Below are 12,003 nucleotides of genomic sequence, written 5' to 3'. Positions count from 1 at the left end.
TCGGCCCACATGTGATCCCAGCGCCGGAAGCGGCACAAACCAAGAGACCAACAGCAGTCAAGGCACTTCTACAAGGATTTCCATGGCTATGCAGTGAAGAAGTTGTCGACAGAGGACTACAGCGAGCCGGGTTCGGAGAGGTGGCGGTCCAACTACACAATCGGACCAACAGATAAAAGCCGCCACTCTTCACTCTGGCCATCGATGTGGGTGTGGAGCAACAGAGAAGGAAGGAAGCAGAGCAAGTCTATAAACTGAATAAGTTCATGGGCTTCAATGTGCAAGTGGAACAACTTCCAGTGGCCACAGTGCTTCTAGCGTCAGCAGGATGGTCAACTGCCGCACCAGCCAGTATGTGCCGGCAAACACACCAGCCATACCTGCCTGCGGAAGGAAGAAGAACCCCCAGTCTACGCCTACTGCGGCGGGCCACACGTCGCCAGCTCTTGTGGCTCCAGAGTCTTTGCTGGCCATGGCAGCACTAACTAGGTGACGTCTGGAGACCTGAAGCAACTTAAGAAGAAACCCAGGAGGAGGTGTAAAGGCAGCACTATTGCTCCTTTACCTCCAATGCAGAACAACAGCGGTACAACAGCAGTCCCACTTCCAGCACGGCCGCCCATCCCACCCGCCAGTGGCAGTGGAATAGGGGGTGGCCGGCTGTGTGCGAACGGACGGTGGCAGACGGCCCAAGACCGCCGTGCTGACCAAGTTGTTGCAGTGGCAGAAGGCGATGCATCACCATACAGCCAAATCATGCCGTATATGGACATCGACGCCCCCCTGAAAGAAGCGGTATCCCACTTCTGGATAGTGCTCCACCGTCCCCGACCGAGAGTGGAGTCAGATTCGTCACATATCACCGTGCAAACAGGCGTCGATGCAGCCTGCTCGTTGCAAGCACAGTTCACAACAAAGAAGAAGAGAATGGTGACAAAACGTGCTGTAAAAACGACCGGTGTCACCGCAAACCAAGAAGACCAAGAGATAGAAACTTGAGAGTATGTCAACTGGCATGACAACATAGTCAACACTGAGGTGCTAGACAACTCAGCCCTGAAGGCGCAAGTTCGAAACGACGCGTGTCAACGAAACTGGCTCGACGTCCAGCGATAGAAGAAGGCCAGACAAATCGAATTTCAGCGAGAGCTCGATAGGAGGAGACTAGAACAAGAAGAAGGACGCCATCGCCAACCCTATCCCTTCCATCAAAGATAGGCATGCCCCAGAGTGCAAGGTGGCTGGAAAAACGCCGCAGCACTGAGAAGTCAAAAACAAAACATAGCGACTCCCAATTTTGAGATATATGTTCCACACCCCCACCCCAGCCCCCAATTCCCCCTGCAAAATAAATAAGTAAATAGAATGAAATGATAATTGACACCCTAGCTGCAAACAGGGGTTGATATACATCGTTGGGGACATGTTCAAAATGTGTGCCTCTACCGGGACTCCAACCTGGGATCTCTTGCTTACATGGCAGACGCTCTATCCATCTGAGCCACCAAGGGCACAGAGGATAGTGTGCCTGCTGGGACTTATCCCTTGTACGCTCCCCGTGAGACCCACGTTCCCAACGTGTCCACACCACCATATTCGTAGTGCGCCCAGTAGATGTTTGCCCATCACACTCTCATTACTTGTGGTAGATTAATCTACCAAGTCGCGTACGAGTTGGGGCATAGCGCGTGATTTCGCACAAGATGGTCAATGGGCGGGCAGCCATGTTTTAACTATATATGAAGGTAGTATCTGTTCCTGAAAGAACAGATGCCATTGATGACCGTGCTGCTTCTCTAGAATGTCATGATAATTTACTCGACACCCTAGCTGCAAACAGGCGTTGATATACATCACGCCTCGGTGACTCAGATGGACACAGCGTCTACCATGTAAGCAGGAGATCCCGGGTTCGAGTCCCGATCGTGGCACACATTTTCAACATGTCCCCAATGATGTATATCAACGCCTGTATGCAGCTAGGGTGTCGAGTTAATTACCATTTCATTCTACAGAAGCTGCACTATCATCAGTGGTATCTGTTCTTTCGGGAACAGATACTACCTTCATATATAGTTAACGTCCGACACAGAATAACAGACACACAATGACTGAATAGCGTTCAGTCCCTTAGGCACTCGAACAGCCCACATTCCTCCTGAAAAGGAAGGAATGAAATGAAGAAAAAAAAAGCCCAAAGACCATTCTCGAGTAACACCTGAAGAAGACAGCGATGTACGCCCTCGAAGTATCTTGCGAGAACGAAAATGTCAGAACCAAAGTAGTTTAATTATCGTCTAACACGTCTGAAGATGAGATAGTGGTCCAAAACTGGTTATTTGAAACTAAAGGGAAGCAACATGCAGACAGAAATTCGTCATTTTTATATTAATAAGAGTAGCGGTCACTTCCTAGCGACGATGATGTTCATATTTGGTAAAGATTTATCTGCATAAATACCAACCGCGACTTGTAATAATTTTCTATGTCTCCCCCCACAGTGAATAACATCATTGAGTCTCTCGAAATCAGTAGAAGTGTGAGGACATGTCCCAAGATCGCCACTGTACTCGACGATGGTCATCCAGGTAGCGGCTGAATCGAGATCTATCGCTGGATGCAGTGCGGCGCTATTCGTCAGCAGTCCATGCTTCCCGCTCGTGGAACCTCACGTGACGCAGCCGTTTGTATTGCGGTGTCGACTGCAGCCTACACGTGGGACGGTAATTCCATGGTCAGGGTGCTGCTTGTGTACGGGATGATACAGACTGTTGGAGGCAGTCCATTACTTGTTCTCGGACATTACGATATGCTTGGTTCATAATACCTGCTCCTCCACTGTGATGGTCAGACGTGATAAACCGTAACCTTGACCACGAATGTGCCTGCCACAACGTTTCCATGCACTCCAACAGCGTGTCACGGTCCTGAATGTGGCCAGATCGAGAAACACCACCATCCCATAAGTACGTGGCATCTCTGTGTCCTTCGCGGTGATCACCCAGCCAACTGACGCTGTTCACATCCCTTACATAGGGTGTCAATATTCCGGGATGTGACAGGACCGATTGTTAGACAGTGTGAAATAAACCTCATCTGATGCAAGTGCTTTGCTTTCAACATTTTTGGGAGACGGTAGTATGAACCAAAACAATAAAAGATCGTTTCGTAAAAATGAGCTGTAAAATGCATACCTTAAGAGATATGAACACTTGCTCAGTGGAACGATGTGCTTCACAGCAGCCAAGATGAACAAATGCTCATAGCTCTTTAGGTATGCACTTTAGAGCCCATATATATATATATATATATATATATATATATATATATATATATATATATATATATAGACAGTTTGTCGTTTTTGGTCCATAGTATCACTCTTGTAAATGCGGAAAGCAAAGAGCTTGCAGTAGAAGAGATTTGTTTCACGGTATGGAAGAGAAGAAAGTGCTCATAGCGCTGAAGCTGTCAACTTTAGAGCCCATGTTTACTAGCCTACCTAACTTCGATTGATCATTTATGTCACACACATAATTACTGATGGTTTTTTCTGGGGTACCTGGTGTGCTCTACCAGGCACGCTTACAACACAAAAAATGAACAATAATCACGCAGTGTAATGAGCGTGCAACCTGTCACACAAAACCACAATTCTAATAATTTACACACACACATTAAGAAAAGGTTTGCTTCACCTCCGTTCCGAGAGTTTCGGAACCTGTAGAGAAAATTGGAATATAGATCGACATAAACTTCATTTCCGCCCTTTTTATTGCTGATGAAAACCACACGTTGCATGTTGTACCACCATACAGCGCACCTTCAAAGGTGGTCGTCCTGATTTCGGTACACACTGGTACCTCTAATAACCAGTAAAACGTCCTCTTGCATTGATGCATACCTGTACTCGTCGTGGCATACTGTCCGCAAGTTCATCAAGGCACTGTTGGTCCAGATAGTCCCACTCCTCAATGGCGATTTGGCGTAGATCTCTCAGAGTGGTTGGTGGGTCACATCGTCCATAAACAGCAGTTTTCAACCAATCCCAGGCGTGTACGATAGGGTTCATGTCTGGAGAACATGCTGACAACTCTAGTCGAGTGATGTTGCTATCGGCCGGCCGGAGTGGCCGTGCGGTTCTAGGCGCTACAGTCTGGAGCCGAGCGACCGCTACGGTCGCAGGTTCGAATCCTGCCTCGGGCATGGATGTGTGTGATGCCCTTAGGTTAGTTAGGTTTAATTAGTTCTAAGTTCTAGGCGACTGATGACCTCAGTAGTAAAGTTCAGAGCCATTTGAACCATTTTTTGATGTCGCTATCCTGAAGGATGTCATTTACAAGATGTGCACGATGAAGACGAATGCCTTGCCAATATGCTGCCGATATAGTTGCACTATCGGACGGAGGATGGTATTGACGTATCGGACAGCCGTTACGGTGCCTTCCATAACCACCAGCGGCGTACGTCGGCCCCACATAGCGCAGCAGGGAACCTCCATCTTGCTGCACTCGCTGGACAGTGTGTCTAAGGCGTTCAGCCAGACCGGGTTGTCTCCAAACACGTCTCTGACGATTGTATGGTTGAAGGCATATGCGATTCTCATCGGTGAATGGAGAAACACCACCATCCCAATAAGTACGTGGCATCTCCGTGGGCGGCCTGAGCGAGGCATGTCATCGACAGTTCCTATCTCTCTGTATCTCCTCCATGTCCGAACAACATCGCTTTCGTTCATTCAGAGACGCCTAGACACTTTCCTTGTTGAGGGCCCATACTGCCGCAAAGTAACAATCCTGAACGTCCATTTGGCATGTTGTAGGGCCCATCTGTACCGCACTGCATGGTGTCGTGGTTGCAAATTTAGACCTTGTCTAAGACGCCGGGATCGAAGTTGTGCATAATGCGGCCTACTGCGCACTGTTTGAGTCGTAACTCGACGTCCAGTGGCTTAGCCGAAAAGCATTATTCAACATAGGGGCGTTGCAGCCATGGTTCCTCCGAGCCATTATCCATAGGTGGCGCTCATCTTCTCCAGTAGTGACCCTTGGGCGGCCTGAGCGAGGCATGTCATCGACAGTTCCTATCTCTCTGTATCTCCTCCATGTCCGAACAACATCGCTTTCGTTCACTCAGAGACGCCTGGACACTTCCCTTGTTGAGGGCCCATACTGCCACAAAGTAACAATGCTGTATTGACAGTCTAGGGATGGTTGAACTACAGACAGCACGAGCGTGTATCTCCTTCCTGGTGGAATGACTGGAACTGATCGGATTTCAGACCCCCTCTGTCTAATAGGCGTTGCTCATGCATGGTTGTTTACATCTTTGGGTGTTCAAAACTGTGAGTCAAATCTTATAGGACTTAACTGCTAAGGTCATCAGTCCCTAAGCTTACATACTATTTAACCTAAATCATCCTAAGGACAAACACACACACCCATGCCCGAGGGAGGACTCGAACCTTCGCCGGGATCAGCCGCTCAGTCCATGACTGCAGCACCGTAGACCGCTCGGCTAATACCGCGCGGCCATCTTTGGGTGTGTTTAGTGGCATCAGTGAACAGTCAAAGAAACTGTGTCTGTGATACAATTTTCACAGTCAACGCCTATCTTCAGGAGTTCTGGGAACCGGGGTGATGCAAAACTTTTTTTGATGTGTGTATACTCCAATCGTATGTACGTGAAAAAAGGTTCATTGACAGCCTACCATGTCACCTAGGTATCTCACTCTTTTTGTTGGCCAGTACATTTTATCTGGGTAGAGATTATTTATATGTAAGTCTGAACCTCAGTGTGCCAATATTGCCTGCTGCAATGAATGCCTACTTAAAAACAATAGAGGAAGATTCTGTACAGTGTAACACGGGACACAGTGTAATATTTCGATTTGTGTGCAATTTACCATTTCGGAACCATTGTGTTAGACCTGTACAACTGCCATTTGTTACCACTTTTGGCCAGCATACGTTGGAAGCAATTAAAATTCACCTTCTGTGTGCAGTGAAAAAAATGTGTTTGTGGCATGTGAAGTAAATTTTTATGGTAGTGTAAAAGTATCGTTTCTTTTGTACTCGTGACAAATTAATTCTTAGTATTACGGTCATATTGGTATACTAATGTACCACACTGTATTGTGAAAAATTCGTAATGTTTCGCAATTTTTCCGAAACTTACAGAGTTACATACAGGTGCCCTACAGAGCACAATGTAACAGCTCAGTGAGAGGCAGGGCGTAACACTGTTACACTGATGTGACCAGAGCTACCTCCTCTGTAGGAGCCACTGATAGAGATGAGGGCAATAGTTGGTCACCAGAAGACCCATATTATCTACCATACCAACTGAGGAAGATGCATCATGCCCAAATTGGGTTAGTCCTGATATTTTTCGAGGTTTTCCGATATCTGGTGAAAGAATGAGCAACCAAAACACTAGAAAGAGTGTAATACGTTGCATTACAAGAGATAAAAATGTTCGAAGATGTTTGAAGAGAGTGGGTGGTAAAAAAAAATAAAACTAACAAGTGAAATCACTTTTCCAGCTAATATGACTTGCTTGGAACAATGAGAGACAAAATGTGTGATCATTTACACTACTCAGACAATGTACAGAGTTAAAGGTCAAAATGAGGGGAACGAAGAAAACATTAGACCAGCTGTTCGAGTTGATTATGTTGTAATAGGTACCCTGGCAAGTATACAGATCACTATTTCGGTTAAGTGACCTGGAGTTAGGATCATGATGGCGACTATGATGTGACATTGATCTATATGGTGGGCTAAAATCTTAACGCTTTTATTTATCCTCGTCCAGCAGCTGCAACACGTGTATCAAAAAAAAAGAGTAGAAAGGGTTTTTATTAAAATATTACGGGCTATTATCCCATGGTCGGACAGATTTCTTATTGTTCGTTTCGAACAAAACATTCATCTGAGCAGAGGACAATAGTCTTGAATATTTTAATAAGTGTGACATTTCCAGCCATATTAGCAATAGTTTTATCAAAATCTTTTAGCTTGCGGAAAACAAAGGCAGCATCGATATCCTAAATTTTATGTCACTATAACAGTTTTATGTTCCATGAATGCTGCATTGTGAAAAAACTGAAAATTTACCGAAGATGTTAAATATTAATTTAGTCTAGCATTCAGCTCTTGCATGTATTCTGAACTAGTTGAAAAAGTACAGGCTGGCGCAGATAAAAGTAGCCCGTATAATTGTAAAGGAAATTCAGTGAAATTACAGAAACGTAGAGCTGAAATGGACTTACCATTTATTTATAGTGATAAATGCAGTTAAAAATTTATTAATAGAAGATGTGGACATTTACCGCCGCAACGTCAATACTCAGCTGTGCACGTCCAAGCATATTTAGATACACCCGGCGTAAAGTTCGGATACTGATGGCGACAACTTCACGGCTGATGTTTTCTTTTAGTTTCTATGTAGTGTACGAATCTGTTTAGTATACCTCACTCTTCACCTTTTCCCACAGGAAAAAATCACGTCTTTGTAAATCCGGCGGACGTGGTGGCCATAAATTTTTGCTGGCTGTTCGTTCTATACACCTGTGCACGTCCAAGCATATTCAGATACTCCCTGCATAAAGTTCGGATTTCGATGGCGGCAACTTCATGGCTGCTGATGTCTTTCAGTTCCTATATTGTGTGTGGGTACTTTTATAGACCTTAATCTTAAAGTTGTCCCACTGGGGAAAAAAATGACATGCTGTTAGATCCGGCGTACGTGGGGGCATAAATGTATGCTGGCAGTTTGTTCCTCAGTGAGGAACCAGGGACTCGTCCCAGGGATACTTAGACATGTGGCATGTTGCCCCATTTTGCAGGAAGAAGCTGTATAGTCTTCCATATCCAGTCCGCTGAGCACAAAATAATCGAAAATTTCCATAAATGAAACCGTGTAGGGTAGTATCGAAAAATGTCAGTCCAACGAAGGGTGTTTCTATTACGCCACAACAAACGCCGATTTTTTCATCATAGACTGGTTGGTGACACTCAGTGTTAGGATTCTCCGTTGGCCCGTAACTCGTGTTCTGTGAATTTCCATGTTCGGAAAGATGAAACCGTGCTTCGTTATCCGTGATGTAATTGAAAGGGTCTAACAAACCTTAGTTGGTGTTATTCAAAAGCCACGTGCAGTAACCCATATGATCATCCGTAAATTGCTGCGCAACCGTCACAGAATATGGCTTAAAAATAAAGCTTTTCAGTATCCAGCTCCTGTTTGACCTATATACGTGTAGACTTCTTTCGGCTCTGAATAATTCTTCGGTGAATGCCTGCAATAACTTCTGGTGTGCGAACTGAAGGAATTCTCTGTCGTTTTACATTTTGCACAGATCCATAGGTCCATAGGTGTGCCAGTTTTTATACCGGCTCTGTGGTGCTCTCGTTGCTGGCAGTTCCCTATCAGGGTACTTAACCCATAAAATTGTCGAATTTCCTTAATCTAACCTGTTTTCACATGTGCTTCCACAATTCCATTCTTCCTTCTATCGAGAAAGTTATTTTGCAGACCGAGATAACAAAGAGGAACGTCTAACTTCACTGATAAAATAAACTGAAACGTTGATGGATGAATGATAACAATCGATTATTGTATAAAACTGTCCATTGCTGCAGCTGTTTAGTCTATCTCAGAAGTGGAAACATTGCGTTTGCATTCAAAGGGCAGGTGAGATACTTTTAAGAGAGCCACCTTACGCAAGTGACGCCAATATATATGTAGTTTCTCTTGTTTGTTACAACGTACCCCAGGATGTGTTAGATTTTGCCCTACTCTGGGGAACGCCTGTAACAGTTTACATTCGTACTTAAGGAGGGTAGGACGTCAAACGGGTCATCTTTGAGCAGGAGAGACACCACAGGACTTTTTAATTCCCACTGTCTATAGTTTTACTAATAAATTCATAAAACTTTGTCAGCATGGCCAGGAAGGATTCATGATTCACACTCATAGCAGTGGAAGTTCAAAAACATAACAAAATTAATTTTGTTTTACATGTGAAGGTTCATCATTTTTTCGCTTACTATTGGCTACGTTTGTTGCTGTAAGTACACGTTTCTTCATAAGTAAGAGAGATTCTTAGATGAATTTTGCACTGCATACAAACTATACTTAGAGGTGTATGAAACCCTAGAAATTATTTAATGTATGAAAAAATGAACGTGCTGTTACATTTTAAACTTCATGTTTAGAAAAAATTGAAATTTTATCGTTAATTATCTCAATTTTTACCACAGTTTTCAATAGATTTGGAACATTCTAGAGTTTCATACACCTGTAATTATGGTTTATATGCTGTGCAAAATTCATCGAAGAATCTCCCTTACTTATGAAGAAAAGTGTACCTATAGCAATAAATGCAGCCAACGGTAAGTGAAAAAACGTCAAATTTCAAATGTAAAAAGAAAATTATTTTCTTATATTTTCGAAGTTCCACTGCTATGAGTGTAAATCGTGAATCCTTTCTGGCCGTTTTGACAAAGTTTTATGAATTTATTCGTAAAAGTATAGACAGTGGAAACTAAAATGTCCTCTGGTGGCTCTCCTGCTCCAAGTCGTCCCGTTTGACGTCCTACCCCCCCCCCCCCCCCCCCCCCCACCCTTAACATTGTAATGAAATACACGAATTTCAGATCCTCACGGTGTCTGTGTGCTTTAAATAACAGTTAAGGATCCGTAAAGAAAAAGGCATGAAAAGGACAACTTTGTAACCATCACATTATTCCAAATTTAAAAAAATAACTATTGTATTAAAATGTGTCCCATCTTCCCCTGTATGTGACGATTTCTGTTCATCAATATCATGTAATAAAGTGGACGCCGTCTTTGGACAGGCGACGCTGCGGAGGCCGCCGGCGACGCGCCTGCAGCAGGCGGGTGTCCGGCCTGAAGTGACGTACGCCGAGCTGCGCCTTCCGCCGCTTCAGGCGGGCCCGCCGATGCGCCGCTACTACCGCCACGAGCCCGTCGTGTACGCACAGATCGCGCACGCGCCTCCACCGGCTGCGACTTCCGTGGCGACCGTGACGTCAGAGGCGGGAGGCGCATGCGCGATGAGGGCGGCGTCGCCGCAGCAGCTGGAGGTGCTGCAGCAGCAGCAGCAACAGCAGCCACAAGAGTCGCGCGAGGTGGTGACCGTCAGGACGCCCCTGATGGTCGGCCAGCAAGAGAGCTGCGTCTAGTTGCGCATGCGCACAGTACCTGCAGCCACCCCACCACTTCTGGACAATAGGGATGGCGCCCGAACGAACATGCAACAAACCCACAATGAGCTTCTACGTGAGAGTCCGCAAGGAACTCTGACCCGCAATCAACTCTTCATTATCGACGCAATAGATTTTAAATAGTCACCACACCCAGAGGCATAGAATTGCTGCCTAGGAAGAACAAAGTTTGTACTGCAATAGGCTAACATTTTCACGACCCCCCATGCATTGGCAAAGCATCTCAACGGATGGCAACTCAATGGAGGCACTCGTTCGAAAGTATCACTATTCCATAAAGTGTACATAGCTACAGCATGCGAAGAAGTCGTTTTCATCGAGTGTCAGACAATATGCGTTTCTGTGTACAATTCGTCTTTGTGTAACTCTGACGTGTTCTTACAATTCTTACGCTGGTCCGTTATGTAAAGCCTATTATCTAATCAGCGATTTCACATGCAGTAAAATATTCCTAGTCATACAATATGGAATGTACAATGAAACATATCTTCATCACTTTCGTAAACATCCACGTAACCTTTTTCAGGTTGGGTATCTGCAACAGTGACGGAAGCGCCGAATTTCTTCATTTGACGTTGTGGAAGCTCAAATTCATTTAAATGAATTTCACTTTAACAATCGCCTAATTCTAGAGTCATGTCATTATTTAAGTCTTATCTGTCTTGCCTCTTCTTCTACGCTTCAAGGAGTAGGCTTGTCCCCTGTTCCATCCTCACAAAAGCCACATATTCCTTAGCCTTCCGGTATCTCTCTTTTCTTTAGGTCTATAGTTCGTTACAAGTCTGACAATTCTTTCTACACTCATTCTGTCAATATGCGTCTTCCATTGTGTTATTCCATACATTTTCTATCATTCGAGCGAAATATATTTAATTCTCTCCTTCATAAGAATTCTTTATTTGATCTCTCACTCTACAGTATTCTACTTTCCGCATTAATTTAATATCAGTTATTACAGCCTAAAATAAAATGCCCTACATGTATCACAACCTCTTATCTAATTGAAAGTGGATTGCAGATAAAGCAGTTACCAGTTCTACACATTTAAATTTGTGTTGTTTTACGCGGTCTTCTTACTTCGCTATAGGAGATTATACCTTTTTCAAGTGTGTAGGTTTCTCTTCCAAAATTTTCTTTATATATTAGTGAATATATTAGACTTCCTTGCAAAAGGAATGATAATTTTTTCCACTGTAATTTAACTTCATAATTCAGGAACCACGATCGAATTTGAAACCGAATATTGCCCTTGAAGCATCATATGCTATCTGTTACTTGTTAACCGATCCAGAATATATTGTAAAGTAAAATGTCAACAATAAAGTGCATATGGAATGGAAGTTCACTATCCTTCAAACGTTTTGCGGCTGCGACTACAGCTCGCTCATTCCCTCCAGTACCAATGGATGAACTAGTATTCTTTTGTTATAAATAAATATTTGTCATTCTTTCGAATAAGGCTATCATCAAAACCGCTTCTCTATACGCTGAACCACATTGCACAGTTCTCAAAGCAAGCAATTCGACATCAGAGTTATTCACTGCTTTAACTTTAGGCTATACGGTCAAAATAATTATGTACATCTTACTGGCAATGCACAGTTTTCGTTGTATGTAGCAGATAACAGGGAAAAGGGTAAGAGACTCTTTAAATTTCATTCCGTTGTACAATCTTGTAGCGCTGAGTGATTTAACCTATTCTGGCAAAGGCTGTCGTATGGACTAACGTTGGATAACAGAGCTTGCATGT

The 12,003-nt window shown here is 44.1% G+C and overlaps 1 protein-coding gene across 1 annotated transcript in view; it reads left to right on the top strand.

The window, feature by feature from the left end:
* Window positions 1-10,211, top strand: part of LOC124613335 (hemicentin-1-like) — a 465,174-nt gene extending 454,963 nt beyond the window's left edge. The window contains exon 17 of the mRNA XM_047142031.1: window positions 9,864-10,211. Within this exon, the coding sequence (XP_046997987.1) occupies window positions 9,864-10,211 (348 nt within the window). The remainder of the gene's footprint in view (window positions 1-9,863) is intronic.
* The last annotated feature ends 1,792 nt before the right edge of the window (window positions 10,212-12,003 follow it).

The sequence above is a fragment of the Schistocerca americana genome, chromosome 4 (genome assembly GCF_021461395.2).
Source record: "Schistocerca americana isolate TAMUIC-IGC-003095 chromosome 4, iqSchAmer2.1, whole genome shotgun sequence".
Taxonomy (NCBI): domain Eukaryota; kingdom Metazoa; phylum Arthropoda; class Insecta; order Orthoptera; family Acrididae; genus Schistocerca; species Schistocerca americana.
This window is presented reverse-complemented; position numbering and strand designations above follow the sequence as displayed.